The 24,980-nt window shown below is 42.2% G+C and overlaps 1 protein-coding gene across 1 annotated transcript; it reads left to right on the top strand.

The window, feature by feature from the left end:
* The first annotated feature begins 277 nt into the window (after nucleotides 1-277).
* Nucleotides 278-4,807, top strand: hoxc1a (homeobox C1a). The gene is given in 3 exon segments (XM_029435925.1): nucleotides 278-320; nucleotides 323-883; nucleotides 4,410-4,807. Coding segments are annotated over 3 exon segments (1,002 nt in total).
* The last annotated feature ends 20,173 nt before the right edge of the window (nucleotides 4,808-24,980 follow it).

Below are 24,980 nucleotides of genomic sequence, written 5' to 3'. Positions count from 1 at the left end.
GCTACTGCTGCTGATGATTAACGTCAAGCTTTTAATGATGTTTTGTAGTTTTTGCTATGGCCTGCCACTCTTTGTAGTCGGACACAATTAAAATGTCGACCTGATGTGAGTTTCTCAACTCAGTTTAATCAGTGTTGTCCTCTCTGATGAAAGAGAGGTCCGGCTATTGGCCGAGACCAGGAGGGCACGTCATCTCCATCAATCAGGGACTGCTGTTTCTCCTCTGAGGAATGTCCCCACGGTCGTCCAGCCGCCTGACCATGCGTTACTTGGATGCATGAGAGGCCGGGCATGAAGTGCAACCCCGTCCAATGATTATGCAGGGGAGAGGTGATAATGACTTCCTATCAAGAGTTAACGGCCGAAGGGGAGAGTAGCCCTCTGTTCACGGGCTGCTTCCGAGCAAAAGAGGTCATAAACCGGGACCTGGACGGCAGGACTCATCCTGAACTCGACAGTCGTGATGAGGAGGAGAAACTGGAGGTGGAAGTCGCCTCAGGATTTAATACTCGGCATCCCCGGTACTCAACTCTCTCCAACAGTTTGACTCAGTGCACCTCTTTGGACAGCCCTCCTCCTCCTCCACCGTGTGAGACTCTCGAGGGCTTCTCGACACCGGCCTGCCCCCACTCATCCCGTGTCCCCTGGCGGTGCAGGGCGCAGGGGCAGGGCTCAGCAGGATACTGCGCGTCAAATAACAACGAAACGCTACAATCCGGCTTTGGGTCACTTTCAGAGACAATTCAAAGCTACTCTCGTAATGGCCCCGAAATTCACGTCGCCGTGGGGAGTTCGGCTGACTCGGACTGTAACGTAGCTCATATGGATGTAAGCAGTAAAACTTTTGAGTGGATGAGAGTGAAGAGGAGTCAGCAGCGGTCGGGTAAGTTTTTGTCAAGGGAGACTGAGCACGAGAGGAGGGATAAAGTAACCTTTAATTCACTAAGTTTAACTTTGCTTTAGTAACTTGCATTCATAGTTGGGAAAAGTTTGGTCGAAGTTTTCTCTCCATGCTATAAAAAAAGAAAAGAAAAAAAGAGAAAGAGAGAAGTAATAGCTGACGTGTTTTGTGCGTCACCGTGCATATTTTCCTCCGTCACCAACAATAAAGTTGAATTTAAAAAAAGATATATTTTCCCACTTGTTAAAGCAGATCAAAACGTTTGAAAGGCAACACTAGATGTTCAGTCGACGCCACATTTGAATATGCACATAAGGACTCGGTTACTATTTCCTTAACAGTTCCATGTTAATGTCAGTCTGTTCTTTAACATTGTCGCTCCCCCTACTGTTACAAGCAGGCTTTAGACAGTGCACACAAGGAGGGTGGAGTACAGGCAAAGGCCTGCTTAGCCTTACCGTATATTCAACCCGGAAAATTATCAATTATTTACCCTTGCCCTTACTAACCAGTGGCCTTTGAATAATGCAACAGACCATTGGCTGTCGAGACTCACAGGAAGTTGAGTAAAACTTACTCTTGTAAGCTGGAGTGCTCCCTGAGTATTGATTAGTTGTCTGTTTGTAATGAAAGCCCTTGCGTATTGATTTCAGTTTCCAGCACCTTTACATGTGTCCACCTTTTTAACATAATTGCTGTCACAGATCATCATTTCCCTGACTGATGAGTCCTGGGCAGAGAGCCCACAGAAGAACACATATCCCAGACTTAAAAAAAAAAATACCAATAGCTTACTAATGTGAAAAATGCCTATCAATCTTCAATTTTATGTGAGTGATAGTATCTTATATAGATCATTCAATTGGTCAATAATGTCAGTTGACTGACTGGCCTCTGGACCTGGGTTGGGTTTCATAAATTTTATATGTGTGAAGATTTACTACAATGATGGTCCAGATTTCTCTTTCCCACAGCGCAATATCTGTCTGCTGTAAGGGTGCTGCTGACCCAAATGTTCAGTGACCAAAGATGCAGGTTGGTCATTACCACCAGACAGTTTGTGGGGAAAAGGCCTGGGCTCCTCTGCAAGGACTGCAGTCAACACAAAGCTGCGAGAACATGCACATTAATATGTCAAATGATGTGGACTTACCACGTTATTTCTGATACTGCTGCATACTTGTGTTGGTGTGCACACAATGTGATATTACCACATTTTATTTGACTGAAAAAAAACTATTTTTAGCTGGTCATTCATGATACCTTCATGTAGCTTGTGAAACTTCCTTTTGGATTAAGGCAGGAATAAAGAGGCAGAAGATGACAACAGCACCGATTTGACTTGTAATATTCCAATGGTATATGATGCAGCAAGCACAAACTGAAAAAACACTTTCAACTTTCAAAATAATTCAGATTAGTGGACAGTAATGTGCATTCACACAACTTGCTAAACATGTCTCACGTTGATGCTGTATTAGAAGCAAAAAGGTTGTGCAATGTTGTAACATGCAACAAACACAAACCTAGAATGTCTAGCTTTTATTCTGAATCTAGATGAGTGGGAAAGCATTTCTAAGATGGTGCCACTGTGAGGGAGTCAAAAGGTGACAACAACACATTTCACCGGTCGAGGAGTCATTTTATTCATAAAACACATTAGCCACTCATCTGATCCAAATCCGAGCACTTGAGAAATCCATTTGCTAACAACCACCCACCCACACACACATCTCCTCGCCGTACTGTTAGTATCTTTGTAACCTCTTTCTGTATCCCTCTGAAGGGGATCATCTGTAGGAGTAACTCATTAGAGCTACTGCGTAACTTATAAAAGAGTCATTAGTGAAAGTATGCTTTCCTCTGAGGTTGTATTGGTTTTGGCACAAAATAAAGTCTCGCGTATTTTTCCATGTTGAAAGGCCTCTACAGACCTGCTGTAACCTGATCTCTTGGCTCAGTGTATATACTCCCAGTGCGTCATTCTTCAATTATGCTTTGACAGCACCTGAATTACTGTGGGCTGGATGCCCAGATGACTGAGGCAATGTGTATCGATCTATCCCTTTTCTTCTTCCCTCTCCTTGGCGCAGAAGGCCCTTCCATTCCCTTTGCTGGCTGGCTATTTTTAAGCATGCAAGTCATTTCTCAAATATTTAGTTTGATTCTTTTATGCCTTCTGGCGGCATCAATTCTATTATCTTTGGAGCCATTAATCAGAATGTGCATGTGATTTGCACTCCTGAAAGCCGAAGTTCTTAATTACGTACAGTTCCTCTGTATTGGTTCTTCATATTCACTGCCCTCTAATTCTCAGGCTCGGTTACCTTGACATTCATTTTCTTAAAACACAGATGTCGACATTTATCCTGTAACTGACCTTTCCATCTGCTATGCTTTTCCAAGTGGCTAGAGGCCTGTTAACCTTCCTCCCTATGAATTGTGGTGGGAGACATTGCTCTACACCTGGCACACTGACTCCATTATGCAGCAGCAGCACATTTTCTCAGAGGCAAAGACACACTGACGACTTACCCACAATGTCAGCAATGAAAAATCAAGATATAGCTGCGGTTCCTGTCATTCATTGCACATAAGTAGCACAGATGATACTTTAATGTGTGACCCAGAAACCTCAGAGGAAAAAAAAAGGTAGACATTTGTCATTAATGCAGTATTTGAAAAGATTTGTAAACTGTTAAACTGTCATTGACACAGAAAGACCTAAAGGCAAATTATTAATGATTCTGATGAATACAGTTAATGGACTGTAAACGATACAAAGTTGTTTTGAATCGTAAAACATTTCTCTCACAACTTTTATCTGCAATATACAGCCGCACATTTTGTTCCACTATTTGGTGAACTTATCTTGGACACACTTTAAAAGCAACACAAAATAAATGTGAAGCGTTCAAATGTTTGAGTCAGAGGTATTGATTCAAATCTCAGTTAGTTTTTCAGGCTGTAGTTTGTGATGTTGTATGAGATTGCATTACACTGTACAGGTGTTTCTTTTCAGTTGTTGTGTGTATGTATACAACACACAATTCCCCACCTACCTGTTTTGACAGCAGCAAAAGATTTTACAATGTGCCTACAGGCTACTGCTAAGGTTGAAACCTCGGTGAAATACGACTATGTTATACAGACAGAAAATTGGCTCATGGGTGAAGACTTCAAATCAACAAACTAGCTCAGGGCCAATTCCTACAAATCTTGGAAATAATTTTATTGAATAAAAAAAAAAAATCAGGTTTCTTCAGTATCAAACAAACTTATAATAAGTTTACATTTTTCATTATCACACAAATTACCCAGAGTAATAAATACTTGATTTAATTTCTGAGGATTTGAATAGAAGTTATAACTTTATATAAATGACTTAAAATGAGATAAGGATGAGATTAAGATCATAAATTATATATGGATCATTTTATTCAGTTTGGTTTTGTGCTTCCTTTGTGGTAACCTCATTGACGACTGTTTTCATGTCCTCTGTTCCCAGCCAGGATGCACATGACCTGTGGGTTCAGTGTTGTTGGCTCGGGCCACGGTGCTGTTGAGGCTGGAAGCAGCAGCATATGCACGGATGGCCATCCCACGGTGAACGGGGCCCCGAGGACCAGCTTCAGCACCAAGCAGCTAACCGAGCTGGAGAAGGAGTTCCACTTCAACAAGTACCTGACGCGGGCCAGGCGGGTGGAGGTGGCCAGCGCCCTGCAGCTCAGCGAGACGCAGGTGAAAGTTTGGTTTCAAAACAGACGCATGAAGCAGAAGAAATTACAGAGAGACGGGCTGCTCTCCGACCCGGGGCCTGCGGCACCGCATTCACACGCCGACACTTTGGACACCTGCCCCTCTCCTGGACCGACCTCGCCAAAACACCTGCCCCTGAACTCCTGAACCGCAGGAGCTGCATCACACGTTACACGTGCAAGGGCGCCTGACTGCAGATGTTTTGATTTCCGTTTGCATCGGTTTCAATCAGGCTTCACCTTTATTTGCTTACCACGATGGATGATTATCGCAAGAAGCGCAATGGCAAGTTTCTTCATGCAAGAACGGGTCAAAACAATTTGTCATCCTCCCCCGGCTTCAGACTGGCGCTCTGATTTGAATATTAAAATTCAAGTCATTGCATCCTCTCTACACAGTGTAAACAAGGAAACAAAATTATATTAATTGTCCATAAAAACTGTGGAAGACAATTTGTTTATTTATTGTGGACAATATATCCAGGAACTGACTTTACTTGAATATATTTATTCAACAGGACACGTGGCTCCTAGTTTTGTTTAAAATAATAATTACTTTTTATTTATTTAAGGTCTACATTTGACAATGTTTATTCTGTTGGCAGAGACAGGAAATACATTTTTACTTTACTATGTATTCCACCAGATCACATCGCTGCTTTCTCAATCAATTTATCTTGCAGTATTATGGAGATTTCTTTAAAAATATGTTCGTCTCTGACATATTTGAGGAAAAAGTCAGATGCACCTGTTGTAGAAAAATCACATCTTAAACATGTTCACAGATAATTAGCTGGCTAATTTAACAGGGCTTTAATGCTGCTTTAATGCTGTGTATTTTGTTCGGTTTTAAGCTTTTCCTCCACGGAAAGATTCAAATGCGATAATTGACTGATAGATTTATTGACCGCTCGTATTAAGAGTATTGATCCGTAGTGATCCATCTATTCCGGACACATTTCTGGGAACATTTGCATGCATCTGTAACTGCACGTTAATGGAATGTAGAAACATCACGATCGGGAGCTGTTGCGTCTTTTATTACCTCGATATACATGCATCAGAAAATTATAATTTAGCTTGAACACTCATGCGGGAGAGCAAACAATAAAACGCTGTCTGTGCTGTTTTGCAGATCAACCAATAAATTGTGTGGCCCCAGCAGCTCGAGCTGCTAAATATTCCTTCCGGATTCACATCTCATCTCATATAAAGTAAATGATTGTAAACTCGGCCCTTAAACACTGTTATGTTCCCGGATCGCAATGCGTTTCTGTCATGTTAATGTCTATTCTAATATCAAGATATGAGGCCATCAGCCACATTAATTCTATGTAAGGGAATATTTTTGTTTAGCTTTCAATTAGCGGTGTTTGCACTGGATATGAAGGTTAGTCGATCCACAGCGGATGTTAATGACAGCAAAGGAATTAAACTTAAACCATCTGGGTGTCGCTTACAAATAAAAAGCGAGAATCAAAATTAATGAATTAGGTCCGTTTTAAACCTTTAATATGAGTCCCTATTGGAAATTATCTTGTAAATAAACTACTAATAATAGAATTATTAGACAGTTGCACCTCTGCAGTCGTAGGAGTGGACGTGAAGCTGATATATGCGGTTACACCGGAGTTCACCTCTCACCTCTTGACCTTTGTCTTGCCTCGGGACAACGATGACCCGGTCAGCGGCTCAGAGAAAGAAAGATGCACCATTAATTTGGATGACCTCGAAGTCTGAGATTTCTCTTTTTCATTCTTTCGTTTTCTCTTTTTTTCCCCACAACTCGCAACGCTTTTGTTCTGGGTGTCTATGTCCACACAATATTTCATCCAGCTGAATAGAGGGGCGACTAGGCCATATGATAATTGTTCATATTATAATTCCATACCAGGCCACATTATGCATTTGTTTTCTACACCGAGAGCTAACCTAATTTTTGCCCTATCTCTTATTTTAATAAGCCAAAAAATATGCTCCTGGCTCACTTTATAAACTGGATGAAAGAGTCTTTCCAATAAGTTTTTGGTTATAAACTACAGACCTATTTTTTTAATAGGAAAGTTGAGAAATTAAAGTTACTTGAGCATACTGAACACTTAATATGATTCCATGTCTGATGCACTATAAACAAAATTTAGAACATCTATTCATAACACCCTTGCTGCTTATATATATATTTATATCATGCATATCTGCTTAAATAATTTTTTGAAGAATTTAGACATTAATCCCTCCAAACAATATAGTTTATAATGTTCATCTCATTAATATTAAATGAAAGCTAGAAAAGAACACAAGTTCAAACTTTAAGGTCTGCAGTGTAGCTTTTGACAGTGCAAACATTTTAAAGTTTTATTTGTAAATGATTTTACATGCAAGCTAGACTAAAAACGTGTTGAGCCCCATTTATTTAAAATTTGCATTTAAACAAAATACACACCATTAAGGTCGCCTTTCTCTAAACAAAATAGCACAAAGTGGAATGCTTAACAAAACCATCAAATGTGTCTGTCTTCTTTTAATGCAAATAAGTGTGCACTTGTGAAGGTGATGAGGATGAGGATGAGGACAATGACGATGAAACAATGTGATGATAAAGTTTGTGAATGTAAAAATGGTCCCTCATGCCCACTGTTCCTACTGAGAAGTGTGTTAGGTTGACCTTATTACAAACTCTTTTATCATCTTGTGCAAATATGTTCCCTTGCCAGAGGGCTTCAAGTTACAGGTTGTAATGTGCAGAGGATGCTTGCAGCAGGTGTGCACTCAGACTTAAAAAAAACCAAATCCAAACTTACTTCATCACAGTTTCTACTGTATAATAGATTCACTTAGAAACACACACTAATTTAAAATAGTGGAGAAAATGTATAGAGGAAAAAAACTTAATGTGAGTTATAGGGATGAGGTGAAGGTGAAAAGAAGAGTTGATTTATTTTGGGTGAACTATCACTTTAATTTCATTCCGTGGCAGCTCCAGCATTTGCCTCTCAATTGATGAAAGGCAAACCGCATTGTTTGTTCAGACCTGACATTTAGTTCGAAAGCATTTGAGTGTGACTCTTCTCTGATGAATTTGTGCTCTTCTGTAATTCCTTCCTGCTGATGTACGGTTGGTTCACAAGACTGACAGCTGTGCTGTGCTTATACACGAGCAAACACATGGTAAATGGAAGGAAAATAAAATCAAAATAACTCAGCTGAAAAAGTATTACTGCCACAGGTAGTAACAGTGGTGACATTGAACAAGTTGGAATTTTCTTCACCTTTATTTTTCTTTTCCCTTCCTGTACAGCAATAATTTCTCATAATGAAATTTATTCCATAATGTACTTTATTTAACTCATTCATTTAAATCAATAAGAAACACATTTATAATGAAGTATAGCTCAGCAGTATTTATAAAAGTGAAGTTACCTGTTACAATTTATTTTCTCAATAAAACACTGCAATTGAGAGATCAAATTAAAACATGTATTAGTTCATCATGAATGAGGCTATTGACCGTCTTCTGTTTGTCTTCAATTGCAAGTGAGCTGGGTAGCTGTTACAGTTCTCCTGAGGAGCTCTGCGTGGCATGAGCAATGACCGAACATATACGGCTAACAGCATATTTTACACCACATTTTAAATTAACACCTATAAGTGGGTTCCTTCTTAGCTCATTGTAATTAATGCTAAGTTGACCTAAAATTAACTTAATGCATAATATGCATGTAATATCCTCACCGGTGCTCAGGGGAATGCAATCAATTGATCAAGTTAAGCTCTTTCTAACTCTATGTGAAACACTTATAGATGGTTCAGTTGTTGTTGTAATTACGGATCATTTGAATGCTCAGCTCCCTCTTTAGTTTTTCTGCTCATCTGATTTTACTGTTTTTATTTATTTGCAAAGGCTTTCATGCACTATTAGTCTTTTTGATCGGGCTCATTCACATATTTGACTACCAAACATTTTGTGCATCAAGAAAGTGGAAATGAAGTGCACCTGTTGTGTGTGTGTGTGTGTGTGTGTGTGTGTGTGTGTGTGTGTGTGTGTGTGTGTGTGTGTGTGTGTGTGTGTGTGTGTGTGCCTCTGCATATTTGGATGCCCTGTGTACAATTACACAAATATGTGTTTTGTTTCCGAGGTGCTACTAATAAAGCACTCAAAAAGATACAAAGCACCTATTTGAATAATTGTTCACTCACACGCGCTTGCACACACACACACACACACACACACACACACACACACTTACAAATCCATACATAACACATTCTGACAGAGCCACACTGAACAACATGCACACCAATCCAGTCCTTGCCTCTCCTCTCCTGCTCCACTCCAGGGAGCAGATGTTTGGGGACAGCTTACAGCCTCAGCGAATTTCTGTGTACAAAGCAAACAGCAGCACTCAGCACTTCTGGCTGCAAAGGGAAATTTGCTCTTGAAGGGGGGGGGGGGGAGTCAATGTAAGGTATCATGAGGATGGGAGGAGAGGGAGAATAGAGTGAGAAGGGGTGCATGCAGAGGTGAAACTGTGTCAAGGTTGCAAGTCTGTTGCATAGGATAATTCCCTGTTTCCTGAGACATCTGGTGCTGTGTGTCGGAGCAGTGTGGGATAGCATTATGTACAGTGCATACAGTATCTCCCTGTGGCATCATGCCGCATCAGTAAAATCAACCAAGGTGGCCCTACTACATATCTGATTGTGTGGCGTCTCTGACCTCTCCCACGCAGCTCTGCTTACTCACTAGTACGGATTGCCCTTTCAAAAGTTGAAGACAAGCATAAAGTGAAGGAAAACAATGAAATGAGCCTTTACAGAGTTTGCTGATACTGCATCTGAGACATCAGCCATAACCTAGGACCAGCAATGGTAATGATGCCATTAATATAATCCACTGATTTAATGGCACCAGTTTTGTGGTGGCATGCTGAATCTGCTCTCCTCAGTTTGCTTCTTGAGGGAAATTGCAATATTACTTCTTTTTTTTAAATTGAAAATATGTTCTTCTGGCTGACAAGATTGTGGTCATTTCATTCACATTTCATGAAACTTAAGTGTACGATATAAAAAAGACTTAAATAAATACATGTTTGTCATTCTATTTTGTTTCCAAGATGTTAACAGTGCAGCTTTGCCACATATGATCTGCAACATGCTGCACCGTCTTATGAATAGGCTCAAACATACACACATACACGCGTTTTGACCTAGTACACACATTTTGACCTCTCATCAGTGTATTATAATCCCTAAACAAACCATCATAAATGAGCCCTGCGATGCTTATTTGTCTGAACGTCGGCAACCCCCTCCTCCTCTGCCCCTGGGGTGAGGTTGCCATAGTGACAGATTCATAGACATATGGAGAGAGAGAAGGGGAGCCGAGTTGAAGGGGTGGAGCTGCAGGGGTGAGGTGGAGGGGGGACAGAGGAGGTGGGGATGGGTACCAGTTTGAGGACGTTGGCGCTCCGTCTTTCAGATGTGTCTTTGTGTTTCATCTGTCAATCAACCATCCGTGTCAGTCTGTGCTCAGTGAGGGAACAGTTCATGAACTTTTCTCAATCAAGTCTCTGTCAGGCGCCATCTTTCCTATATTTCATCAGGGAAAGGATTGATTCTGTGTCACAGCTCAAAAGACACAGTGTGTGCAGGGGCACCATATAGGCAAATAGTTCAGTGGAAATATGTATTATTAAATTGATCTGGAAGGCTGTGTTCACATTTTGCATTTTCTGGCCATTTTGTTGTTTATACTAATGACCAATCAACATTAGAAAAACAAACTTACAGATGTTTTTCCTCCTCACTAATTAGATTTAGATGATGTAATCAACCTTTCAGCCAACCTGAGGACAGCTTGACAATGGACAGGGAGAAAAGGAGAGAGGGAAAGGAAGAGATGTGAGAGAAAAGGAGGGGGTAGGGATATAGCAGCCATCAGGCTGGCCTCGCTGCTATAAAAACACATTTTTTTCATCAGCCATTTTATGCAAAAGGAGAGGACCAGGTGCTCAATCAAACCTCACGCCTACTGTTTTATTTTTCATCTCCACCCCTCCCAGTGCTTCTCCGCACAAACCTTCTGTGTGTCTTCCCTTGTGCCATTCTTCTCCTCTTCTTCCCACTTTCCATGTCATTCGTCTTTCTTCCTGCCTCTCCACTGCCTGCTCTCCAACTGATATGAGAGAGTGACCCTTGGGCCCTCAGGGGTCAAGTGATACAAGGTCATTGGCGGGTCATCTCTGCTGACTGGCTGACCTCTAAAAGGACTTCTGGAAGGAGCCAATCAGGTCTTGTTCCTTCACCCCTAAGGCGGATCCCCCTCCCCGACTCATCAGCAGTCACATGATCAGGGCGAGGCGTCAGAGGGAGGATGATTAATGATGCTTTTAGTACCTGTTTAGAATGAAGCTGTCCACACCGCACTGTAATTACCCACTCCCAGGCGGCAGCTGCCCAACATAATTGCTTTTTGTTTGTTGACCTGGTTTATTGAGGAGAAAGATGGCTTTGGCTGGGCAAAGATGGGGCTATGTACAGTACACAGAGGTGAGGATGTATGTATGTCTATCTCTGTCTCTGTCTCTCTCTCTCTCTCTCTCTCTCTCTCTCTCTCTCTCTCTCTCTCTCTCTCTCTCTCTCTCTCTCTCTCTCTCTCTCTCTCTCCTCCTCTCCCTCTCTATCTGGTTGCATTCATGTCTCTTAAATGCATGTTACTAACTCAGCATCCGGGGCATCATCCCCGGAGTTTCTGTGTCTCTCATCTGGCAGGTTGCCACTATTAAAGGTTACGTCTGGATCATGAATCGTGGCTGCGCCTGTTGCGCTGGTCCTGCTTGACACCCACGTTAATTTCTTTTTTTTGGCGGCAGTAGGAAGCTTAGTTTGACATCCTCCTGGATCCATCTTTTTCATATACGATCACCTCATCATTACTGTCACATGTTGTATTTTTACTATGTTGTTTATTCTCAACATGTATTGCACGTCTGTCCGTCCTGGGAGAGGGATCCCTCCTCAGTTGCTCTCCCAGAGGTTTCTTCCATTTTTCCCCCTTTAATTTAATTTTTCCTTGTACGGTGCGAGGGTCTGAGGACAGAGGGTGTCGTATGATGTACAGTCTGTAAAGCACACTGAGACAAATATATAAATTGTGATATTGGGCTATATAAATAAATTAGATTTGATGTATGTTAAAAATGTGGTTGACAGTGTCTGTCTGAGATCCACGTAAGCTGGTGTGAGCGAGAAGGTGTCTACCTCAGATGTGTGTACAGTTAGGGGAGATACAAGTGACAAGACGCAAAAGTGCTTCAGGCTCTATTCTACAAACCCGTGTAAAGTATATATGAGTTATGGTATGTAGCTACAAAACGTCAGGAAGCACTAAGACATGCAACCCTCCCACTTCAGGTCAAAGACCTCTTGTGCAAGGTTACTGCATACCACTGGAATACACAAGTATTCAACATGTACAGTTAAGGGGTGTATTCTGTCATGTATAATTTATGTCAACGTCTCAAAAGCACGAGCGCAGTGTTGCTCTGAAAATACAAAGCAAAGTTCAGAAGGTCAATGGAATACCGCATCTAGAGATCCCCCACCTTCCCCTCTGTTTTGGGATACATGCCTCAGGCAAATATGAACATTTCAGTGCCGCATGCCACGAGGACAGTGACAATGAAACCCAGATAAACAGCCCCTCGTTTGACCTATAGAGAGCATAAATTTAACGACCATAAATCCTTGGGTGTTTCAGCTCCGTTTGGCGCATTTGCTGTGCTTCTCTACCCAGACAGAGAGAGGCAAGTGTCGGGTATCAGTGCTGCTGTATGAGCAGCTTTCATCCTGCTCCTGGTTCTCACATAACTCAGTCCTGCAGCCTTTATCACCGCCTCATAAATAACTAGGCTATCGCCTGATAATGTCCGCTTAATGCTTAGTCAATAAAGCCCACAGTAAGAGGGGCCTTTTTTAGCCCCTCTCCTGTACATAAATATAAACAGTGCAGTAGATTGATGTGATGGGCAGGCTCTTTCTACACTGGGACAAAAAGAGGCAGCGTGTGGGCCTGAGAGCTGAAGGTGGGCTGTGGGGCTGCAGGTGTTTAGAGGAGATAGTGGGCTGTAATGAGGGGGCTGCAAGAGAAGGGCTGAGTGGATAGCCTTGACTGATCACCTGTGAAAGGCACATACACACATATACACACAAATGATAGCACACAGACAAAGGCACATGCGCACGTAGGGACGCTCATACACACACCCACACACACACTAATGCCATCATTAGTTAACCCATTGGTGTCGAGGCCTGCTGCACAAAAGCTCATCCTCCCTATTTGAAGGGCATTAGAGCATTATGATAAACACACTCCCAAATGAACTGCTTCTGTATCTTGTTAGTGTCTTTTCTTAATCTATTGACACATTTGCAAAACCAACCATACGCTGCTACCACAGAATGATATCCAGGGATGTAAGTTTCATTGTTTTGTGCACATAGCAGAGACAGTTATCGACCATTCACACTAGTCATCAGACCATCCAATTCCAGTGTGGCGCCAGGGGCAGCTGTAGTCAGTGTGATGGCTGGAATGGGATCAGACTAAGCCCTGGGGAGACAGAAGAGACTGACAGGGATGTCGCTGGGTTGAACGAGGCGGCTGATTGTGATCCATGAGTTAGTCAGTGCAGCAGCACCTGGGCTTGGAGCGGCAGCTGGGCGAGATGGGCAGGGTGACACGGAGTAGGTTCAAAATGAGAGGGATGATCCAATCAGCTTATATTGACATACTTGGTGAGGTGCAGTTGGTGGTTTGGTCGTATGACGGTTTACTGTGCACACATTTTGTCAGGCCAGATTTAGCCTCAAGATTAGGCAATTCACCAAACAGGGCAGCAATTCATGCTGATTTATATCCTCATTTCAAACCGTGTTGTGATTTTGGGGATCATCTGGGAGATATTTCGTCTCTTTGACTTGAGCTTTCATTATAACACCAAATAAACATAATGGCGCTGTTGAAAGAGACCTGCCTGTGCCACTTCATTATGGCTAAGCTTACCAAAATCACATTGGGTGATGATCGGTCTCAGCTAAACTATGACTTTGAGGCACGTTAACATCCAGATAGATTCCAAGATGTCATGTTAGGCGTGTGTCAACTACAAAGAAGACTAAAAATAAACAGAATAAATTGAAAGAGACTTTGCCGGGACACGACTTTATTATCATGCTTTGATGTTGTTCTGATGTTGGGTAATGTCGTAACAGGTTATAACAAAAGAACAAAGATATAGAGATCAAGAGAGATCAAATCCAAAGCACAAGAAAGAAGAATCAGTCAAACTATAATTTTGTAGCAAGGATTTAGCAGATGATTGCAGGTCAATATGGTTTAAACTCATATTTGTATCTGTTGCCTAAATCCCAGAGAGTTAACATTACAATTAAATCCACAACAGTAAACAGAGAGTGAACTGCTTACATGAAACTAGATTCAAGTTTCTTATAAGAATAAAAGATATCAAATTGCATTTTGTTTTCTGCTATCAATCGAGATATGATCAATTCAACCGCATAAGCCACAAAGCCAAACAGCACTAGACCATAGTGCACCCTAGGAATCACTCTCTAGGAAGATATAATGAATTCATAATTGATGCATAGCATGTAAGGCCCTTTAATGCAAATTAATGACTGACCACCCAACCTTGAAGTTGCTGGAAAGACTATTTCCTCACCATAGAGATGCTAGTTGCTCTTAGTGTAGCTCCCCTCTTAATATGTTAGAGTTAGCAGCAGTGGAACAGCTATTTTTCAACCGAATGTTTATTACAGATGAGTTTGTCTGACTCTGCATAAGTAATACAATAAACTTATTTGATTAAATGTTGGGTGCACTTAAATGCATTATACCCAGCGTGTCTGCAAGTGCATCACTGTCATCTACGGCTCATACTGGACCTCGTCCATCAATGTTTGCCTCAGTAAATAGCACTGGGTCATTTTGAAAATAATAGACTCAATATTGCTGACATTTCATTCTGTTTGTTGATTATTGAACATATTGCAAATTTGAGTAAGTAACCTAATCCACTGATTTGAGCTTCTTGCCTCTAAATTCCCTCATAACATCAGGCCACTGATGTCAGGTGCTGTACTAAGGTAGGAGGTGGACCCAACGGTGAGGTGTGGCAGGGGCCAGATTAAGAAGGGAGGTGAGCTAGGAGGTGCTTACAAACTAGCGGAGACACAGCTCCGAACACTGCGGCAAATTATTCTCCTGGGTAATGGAGACAGAACTATTGCAAAATTAGGAGAGACATTAACTGGGGTATCAATAAATAAACCTCTAATTAGGAAAAAAGAAGCGAAGCGGAGCAGCAGCAGCAGCACAGGGGGAGAATATCAATGGCACGCTCACATCTGTATGCAGGCACAGCTCTCTGGTGAGGGGCTGGGCCTCACAGGGGCTTCACCAATGGAATTAGCTCACCCATCTATTCCCGACCCGCCCTGGTGGAGAGCATGCCCACTCTTTGACTGTGCAGTGAACCCAGCGCACCCTTCCCCCTCATCCAAGCCTCCCTCCAAGCGCAGCCCCCAGTTTCTCCAACTGTCCTTCTCTGCTCTTTTTCTCTTCTCTTTCTCTTCCTCTTTCTCTTCTCTTCTCTTTCGCTTCTAGGTCTTATATTCTGCTGTAGATTATTCTCTTCCTTCTCTTATTCTCTTTCTTCTCTCTATCGTCTTCTATTCTCTTTCTTACTCTTCTATTTTTCTTTCTCTTCTCTTCTCTTCTCTTCTCTTCTTCTCTTCTCTTCTCTTCTCTGCCGCTTCTTCTCTTCTCTCTCTTCTCTGCGCTTCTTCTCTCTCTTCTCTTCTCTTCTCTTCTCTTCTCTTCTCTTCTCTTCTCTTCTCTAACCAGCTTATCTGCGCCATGCCCTGAGTGTGCCGCTGTGCTCTGTGACTTCACCATGATTGATTGTGGTGGGGGTCCTCCACTCCCTCGGTGAGAGAGAAAATGGAGGAGGGAAAACAGGAGACAGGGTGAGAGGGAAATGGGCAAATCAGAGAAGCCTGGAGAGAGAGAGCCTATGATGTGTAAAATGAAATAGAGACCATATTGTGTATGTACGTGTCTGCACACATGTATGTCTCCATCTATTGGTATGGAGTATATGTAAAATGTTGGTAGGAATGAAAATAAACTAGACTCTGTGCACGCCCTGAGCCGACATGCAGGTATGTATCTAGTTATAATGTGTCAGGATTAGTTGGATGTCTGGCCAGCAGAGGGATGTGGAGGTGCAACCTAGGTGTTGGTGGAGGCTGAGGGTGGAGGGGTGCGTGGCGCTGACCGCTCCCTGTCTCTCCCCCTCTGTTCCCTGGAGGGTAATAAAGACTGATGACAGTGATGCTGTGCCATCCGGCTCCACAGTCTCCACTGCACAACCATTTGCGCCATCATTTATCCTGCTCCCCCCCTCCCGCTCTAATTCTGCTTTAATAACCGCCAGCTCCATTCATCAGTGTATTGACGGGCATGACAGGCGGTGCGGCACACACTAACTCCCTGCCCTTTACTCGCTCACAGCCGGGGTCAGCGTGAGGTCACACAGTCAATAATCACAACACACCTCACTGTCACCTTGGAGCGACTGCATGCCCTGCATATCTATCCTCCTCATGCATGCCCAAGCTCCTCATTGACTTTACTGCTTAGTACCCGTGCACATTTGTTACAGCCTCAGAAGCTATGGGCAGAGTTAGAGCAGCACCACAGGAGACGTGCAGAGCAGAGGAAGTGTTGATGTTGCTCCACTGGTGATCAAAATATGTGAACATGGACTATGGTCTATTAAACTGAGTTGGATTATTTCAGTCCTACAATGTCAAAAAGATTTACTGTATTCCCCCACAGTGTGTATTTTTCAACACTTTAAGAGTAAGTCTGTCATACACAACATCGTATTTGTACTTTGCTCTCACACTTGGGTTTTGAAGGAGAAGGTTTTGGAGGGGGGGATACAGTCATTAGTTACAGGTGCAGCGTCTCCCTCTCTCTCCTTGGGCATTCACCTCTTCATATGCAAAACATGTCCTGCTGTCCTCCAACTCCGGCACAGTTTGTACCGTGATACATTTTTTCTTCATTTGAGCTTGACAGTGACATTTATGTTCATTTGCTCAGTGCAATTGTGAGGCATCTGGAGAGGCTGTTTCCTTTTTTTTTCCCATCCTCCCTCACCTCTTCCCTTTTTTCTCTCCTGACAAAAATATTAATGCAGATTTGCATGCCACAGTGACTAAGCCCTTGATGAACAGTTGGATTTTTGGAAACACAAGAGGAAATACACGTCTGCAATGCCAAATCGGGCCAGGGGCGTAAAGTTGGGGGGCCAATGGACCCTTCACCCCCCTTGCTTGGACACCTATCTTCAAACTCAACCTTCATTTTGATCTTAACTACACACCTGTAAAGTTTCAAGATTTAATCTTATAGGGTAATAAAATATGTCCAGACAGACATATGAACACATAAAACATAAAATAAAGTCATTGTATAGTGTGTTATAAAAATAGAATAGAATATCATGTCTTAAAAAAGTAATAAACCGTCCTAATATAGTATTGTAAAAACAATTCTCAATAAAAAACAATGTCATTATATAGTATGGAATAGAAAACTCCATAAAAAGTTATATTGAAGTATGTTATAGTAATAGCTATGGTATACTGTAGTGCGTCATATAAATGTCATACAAAAGTGATAGAATAGTCTGGCCTAAAAAGTCATAAATAAAGTTATAGTAGGCCTATAGTATATACAAAAAGAACTCTTGAAAAAATGTCATAATACAAAACGTCATAAAAATAAGTATTTAATCAAAAGATCCACCCCCAAAGATGTCATAGTATAGTATGCCATAAAAAATGTCATAAAAAATTATATTATGCCATAAAATGTTCATTAGAAAACCATTGTATAGTATAACATACAAGTCTTTAAAATGTTGTAGAATAGTATGTCATAGTATATCAAATGTCATAGAAAAGGTCATGGTATGTCAAAAAATATATAATAGAAAATATGTAATAAAAAAAGAAAGTCATACAAAATGTCATATTACAGTATGTCATAAAAATGTCATAGTATAGTCACAAAACAATTTGAAACATGTCAAAGTAAAGTATTCTAAAATGTCATAGTATAGTATTTTTTCAAAGAAATTCATAAAAAATGTCATGGTATAGTATGTTACAAATAAGTCATAAAAAGTAGTATAGCATATAAAGAAAGTATAAAAATGTCAAAGTATAGTATGTCATAAAAATACCAGGAGCACATTTTGCCAGGATGACACACACACAGACTCTCAAGGTGAAAACAATACCAGTGTCGCTGTTGCAGCTGGTAATTATACATGACTGAGGAGTGCAATGGTGGAGTGTACTGTTTTTAGATAGATTACACTGTGTGTGGTAACTCAGAACATAGTTAGGATCAGTGGCACTGGGAAAATGCACCAGTCCATGAATCTTGTGATGCTGCTGAGTATGGTGGTGCTGGGAGTTGTGGTGCACTGGGGAGCTGAACATGCTGCACACTGCGCTGGGCCAGGTGGCACTCACCCCTTTTCCTCCTCCATGGTCACATGATTTATTCCTGTGCTCTTGCACAATCCACAGTCCCTTTCCTGACCCCTTCTGCTCACACATACAGGCACACTAACATTAAAGAGGGGCTAACAAGAAGCCCTGTGGGGAACACACATTCACAGAAGTAAAGAAGCAAGCAATTGCATTTTATATTCACTGTAAAACACATACTGTACCTTCAAATACACCTATATGCACACACACCTCCCAACCCCCACCCAGCGCTGCGCCACCTATCCTGGCCAGGCAGCAGCCAGGGGTGCGGGTGCTGAGGGCTCTAATCCGTGGTGCAGGTCCCATCGGCAAGGATCATTGAGCTAATTAATAACGTGGCACAGAGAGGGATGGCAGTCATTAAGGCGCCACGGCTGTGTGTGCTGAGATGCTGTGGGCTTCTGCATTGGTTTGCGTTTGCATGTGTGTGTGTGCGTGTGGAGGGGGGCTGGTGGAAGGGCGGGTGGGTCTAGGGAGGGGGCACTGCAGACACAGGGACTCACTCCGGCATACAACCCTTTGATTCATAATTCACAGAGGCCAAGCAAACATGAAAGCACACCATTATAGAGCCAGACACACATGCACACATGCAAACACACATACGGCATGAATTTAAATGCATGTACACAACACAGATATGTTGACTTAACATCCTTTACTTCAAATAGACTCAGTTGAAATGGTGTAAGGTTCAGCCAGAGTGCAGCTGAGCAGGATTTCCCTTTCTCTTTGTATCAATGAAGCCAATTCTGGTTGTTACTCCAGTTTGGACCACACTATAACTCAGACACAACCGGAGCAGCACAGTGCTCCGTGAGGCTCTGCATAAAACACTCTACTGCACCAGCAGAGCCTATCATTTCCAGTCTGCAGCCATATGTTAGAAGGCGCTGTATACATCGCCAATATTTACTATAGGCTGGGGGACCAGAAGGCTAAGAGCACTTAGTTGTGTGAGGCAGCCCAATAGCTCAGCCTGGGCTAATGAAAGGAAACAACAGGAGCAATTAGCAGTGTAAACAAACAGCTCGCTGAGGCCCCAGTCTCCAGCCTCCCCCCTGACAGCAAAGGGACTGGCAGCCTGGAGTAGGAGGTAATTGGGGGAGCTAGGAGCCGAGACAAAATCAATGGCAACGCATGCACAGACACAGCACGATTACTCACCACCCTGCGTCGCAGCCCCAGGGACTCAAACACGACAAGGTAGTGTAGCAGGTTTGACCCTGCCGAGCTTACATTCACCACGGGAAATGTTGCTTTACTGTACCTCAGTTGTGTTCAAGTGTGCACATACTCATACAGCCACTGTAACATTCATTTCAGCACATGGACAAGTAGACTCAGACACACAGGCTCTCACACTGACAGCCGACACGACACAGCATACAAGCATCGCACTCCGACCAGTGGCCATACAGGGGCCTAACAACCTTCCTCTTCGTCTAATTGATCTCATCTTGGTGCCATTTATGTGTCTGCTTGTTCACTAATGTCTCCTACTCACTCACTCATTGGGAAGCATCAGCGTCTACAGTGCGACCATGTGGCTGCGGCCTGCAGACAGCCGCGCAAAAGCCACAGCCATGTATGTCTCCTCCCTCTCCCTGAGTGGAGCTGCAGGGCAGAGGGGCATCACTAATGCAGGAGGCTGGCGAGGACTTCCACTCTGCAGGGCACATTCTGCTGCAGGCATGGGGCTTCTGCTGTCTGAGTGCTGGCCAAGACAATAATCAGCAAGAGAGACTTTCCTGCAGAGTTTTACAAAAGTCTCCTACACATCTTTTATGGGATGCTTTTCCAAGTACAGGTTTCATCTGAATCAGGACCCGTTGGCTCTTGTCTTGGGCAGCAGGATGACATAAAGAGTATTATGTAAAATGTACCTAGGTACCAAAAGTAAAAGTATCCCCTTTCACACTGTTATGTTTGTATATATTTTATTCATTATGCATCAACTTGTAAGCAGAATTTAGATGTTGTAGCTCGTGGTGGGGCTAATATTTGTATTAGTTTTATTTGATTTCATGTTTATTCTTTAGTATTGTATCATATTTTATATGATAAGAAAGTCTGAATCTGCAAAGTAACAAGTAAGTAAAAAAAAAAAAAAAAAATGGTTGTAAAATGGTTTGAAAAGTGCAAAGACTTCAAAATTGTACAAGAATAGTGGAGCTGAAATTATGAGAATTGATCGATTGCCAAGCATGTCCTAGAACCACCTGCTCAATTGAGAGGATTTGCAAATGTTTGGGTTTTGGACTGTTGTTTTGACAAAACAGGCATCTTAAAGATAACCTTGGGCTTAAAGAAATTGTGATGGACATTTTTCATCAGTCAATAATAATAATAGAAAAAAGTTACAGCCATTGAGGACAATATTTGATTCACGTTCCACCACTGGAGCACACATCAGAGTACAATAAGCATGCACTGAATCCCTACCATTTGTGTGCTCTGCCCTGTCATTGAAAAGGGAATTTTCTGATATGACTTTAGAAGTATCACATTTGTATTATCCTTATTACTTCTCTACTGTCTGTGATGGTAGGATTCTGGATATTGGCATATTCTGCTTTTTGCACTTACAAGTTACACAATTTAACAGCATTAGCAGAATCTCAAAACTGTGAGGAAAACTGAATGACTCAAGACTGTATTTCCAAAGGGATTCACAGTGAAGCTTAATCTGGATCTAAAAGACTTATTCAATCATTTATAATTCAGAAAATTGGGGGGGAACACTACATTCATCACCTACTTCAGCAACATTTCTGATTTAGTGATCAAATGGATGGATATTGCCTCTATTAGTCCTCATTATTACTGTAAATTCTGCAATACCGCCAGGTTGGCTCAGTAGGGATTATGGACCATTATGAGCGGAGTGGAGACAGAGACAGAGATACCTTCACTACTAGATGCAGAGCAGGCAAAGTGGAGGGGCAGGAAAGAGGAATGTCACCAGGCTTCTTGTAATGTTAATACAGGAGACAGAGCTCTGATTGGGGTGCAACACAGTCCCATTCAGCTACACTTAACAGCATCCTCCATAACAGCATCGCTCAGTTCAGAGAGCCAAATGTCTGGATGCTGGACGATGAAAATCCACACACATACACACACACACACACACACACACACACACACACACACACACACACACACACACACACACACACACACACACAGCCTGCCCTCCAAATACCAGTGCATTACTGCCCTGGCGCTCATTGACAGAGCTGCCACTCACCACGAAGATAGATGCTCCTCCTGGGACAATTCCAAACCTCCTTCATTGACTCATTTGTTTTGCTGATCTAACTACCTTTGAAAACAACGCTGAGGTGAGTGTGCATGCTCTTGAAGAGGGGGGGGGGGGAGGTTTGTGTGTTCATTTTTGTGCCAAACAGTGACCACAGTTCCCAGTCCCACAGCATTAGTAAAACACCCTCACAGGGCCTGTTAACAGTTTGTACAGGATTAGAGAACCAGCATCTTTTATCCCTCTAACTTTAAACTGCAAGTGATGCTCTCCCTCATGAGATGCTGCACAAATAAGTTCTGTTGCTCATTTATGCATGTTTCCCTCCAAGTTCGTTGATTAAAAACATGTAAATGACTGGTCTAAGTTCCCAGCTTCCCTAAGCATTATATTAACCTAAACAAGCCTTTAAAATTTGCATTTTTATTAGATTCAGTGAGTCTCAGGGATCCTCCCGCCACCAGTCTCTGTTCCACTTCACAACTCCAATAACGTCTTCATCTCCTATCAGTCTCCCATTGGAGGGTGTCAAGACCATGCAATCCACACGCATCTTGGCAGACAACCCTGCATTCATCACACACACCCAGCCATGTCGATAGTCACCAGGCTGAGCAGGCTCATAATGAATTTGAAGAGTTTCACACCTATAGCAAAGTCATTTACTTTATCAGTCTGATAAAAGGAAGTGATAAGATAGTGGCTCGGCACTGTAAGAGTATCAGCCATACTCCGCTATTCATCTCACCAAGATCTACAAATGGCAAAGCTCATCCCTCAAGGCAGCCACACGGAGCCTTTATCTATAGAATTTAAAGAAGGGCTAATATCTCATAAGAATGTGTGCTTATGAAAACCATCATTTCCATATCATTATCAGTCTGAATATCTGACTGCCATATACTAAAGTGGCTTCTCGCTGTATCTATTCTGCTTCTGGTCCAGGAACTGCTGAGAGAATACACATGCAAATATGATTTGGGCCTATTCCTCTTATGAAGTTGACCCGCTGTAATTGCCACAGACACACTGGCAATTTGATTAGCTCTTCCTGCTGCTTGAGGGCATTTGACCATAGCAACCTCATCGTCTGTTTCATGTACATAGCTCCACCTATTGGTGAAGTCAGGGAACAGCACACAGAGCAGAATAAGTCTGAGTTCCCTGACTCATATTGTGTTTGGAATTTAGCCACTGGGCCAAATCCATGAACATTTCACAATCCAGGCAGCGGTTGAGCTTTACACCTAGAGCAATTAATGAGACAAGACTATCTGCAGGAGCAAGGCTACATAATACATTTGAAGATTAATTAAAGAATAACATTTTCTTAATTTTAAAAAAACATATCTTCTTTCTTATGATCTGGTGTATGTAGACTTTTCTGTGTGTATTTATAATTTGCATAAGTTTTTTTCTAGGTCTATACATATATTGAGATGACTTATGGTGTGTGTGTGTGTGTGTGTGTGTGTGTGTGTGTGTGTGTGTGTGTGCGTGCGTGTGCGTGTGTCTGTGTGCATAGATGCATGCATACATACAATGATTTGCAAATAGATTTGGGTGTGTGGGTGAGTAAATGTGTGTGTCCACAGCCAGTCTGTGTGTTAGTGTGTTTGTATGTGTCACTAAAAGTAGTTTATCCCGTTATTACAAAGAGAACTGATAAGAGCCTCTTGAAACACTTGAGATAAGCTCAGTCTTAAGTGCAGTGACTTTGTCACCAAACATGTAAGGCATAGCAGGAATGAAAGGCAAGAAAAATGGTTAAAAGAAATTGTAGTGTCAATCACAGCATCAAAAAAAAAAGTGCTCAATAGCAAAACAGTGCGTCACATGAAGTGAAAATTACTGTACATCCATTTATCAAGATACATCATTAAAGCTGTCAAACATCAAAGGCTCTCTGATCACAGCTCATTCTTGAGAGACACCAATAGCCTCATTTATCATATTTGTTTGAGCAATGAGAGTGATGCAACTGAGTGAGGCAAGACAACAAAGAGAGAGAAAGAGAGCGTGAGAAAAAAAGAAATTAATGTTTAAAAGAAATACATTTAAAAGAGTAGTCACAACAGAAAGACGAACAGAGAAGACAGCGAAATCAGCTGAGAAACAAACTGAAAAGAGAAAAATAAAAAGTGTGTGATTAAGTAAGGGTAGTAGAGTCATATAAGGGATAGTAAATAGCAAGCGGCAACAGAGTTTTCTAACATCACATTTGTTGTGGGACGCCACCTGGACTGAGCCCTAACCCCTGAGGCTCTGCAGCTAAGCATGCTGGTTCATAGCTTCACACACCTGCATCTGTGCAATGTGCACAAAACACTATCTCTCCCTCCCTCCATCGTATTATTTTTATTATCTGCATCGCTCACTCTCACCTTTATTTGACCTCGTAAGGCTTCCAGCACATCACTCACTTTAGTCCAGATTTATTATCATTTATCATTTTATTAACATGGGAAACATTTTAGGGGGGGGGAGATTGCATTGCTAATTTCTATCCAAATAATGCTTGTAAGAGGACATTTTTAAAGTTTATGCGGTGCGTGATCAAATGGTTTTTATATATCCCCAGGCTCTTGTATTCTCCAAATTGCTTCAATAAATAACTTGTAAGTCTAATTATGCAGCAATTAATTGCAGCCAACATGGAATGCCCATCAATCTTGTAACTTGAAAAACTCTTTTCCAGCACAGCCTGGCAGTCCAAATAAGAAATTTGATTAGATTTTGCAAGCACGTATGGGATTGTGTATGTGTGTGTGTGTGTGTGTGTGTGTGTGTGTGTGTGTGTGTGTGTGTGTGTGTGTGTGTGTGTGTGTGTGTGTGCCAGTTTGTCATTATGTGTGTGTGAACATGTGCGAGTGCCCATGGAGGTTACAGCCAGATCACAGAAGAGAGAGCTCCATCCCAGCAGCTCTCTGCAGTCTGCTCCCTCTGCCGTCTCGTCCAGTTGCTATGGCAGCAGCGGTGAAGGCTGTATCCATGGCCAAAGGAGGAAGCTGGCATCCCCCAATAACAGACCTTCCACCCCTCCTCTCTCCCCCGCCAGGCTCCTGACCCGCTGGTGAACCTGCCTGGGGGTCGGAGGTCAATGGCTCAGAGCTGCCGAGTGACAGTGAGGGATGATGAGAGAGAGAATGAGAAAGAGAGGAGTTACACCACACAGATGGGGAGGAGAGATGAGAAAATGAAAAGATGAGACCAAATTTGATTACTATCAAGAGGTGGGGGTGTGGGTGGCCATTCCGCATTTTAGAAAATGGCTGCTGTTTTGCCCGCTGTCTTTAAAATGGAGGTGGAATGCTGATTGTCTTTACTTTTTTTTGTTCCATAATTTCAGTATTTGTTTATTGTGTATTGTGTCATTTGTGTGGCTGCATGGTGAGCT

The sequence above is a fragment of the Cottoperca gobio genome, chromosome 7 (assembly GCF_900634415.1).
Source record: "Cottoperca gobio chromosome 7, fCotGob3.1, whole genome shotgun sequence".
NCBI lineage: Eukaryota > Metazoa > Chordata > Actinopteri > Perciformes > Bovichtidae > Cottoperca > Cottoperca gobio.
Note: the sequence above shows the minus strand (reverse complement) of the source record. Positions and strands in the feature narration are given on the sequence as shown.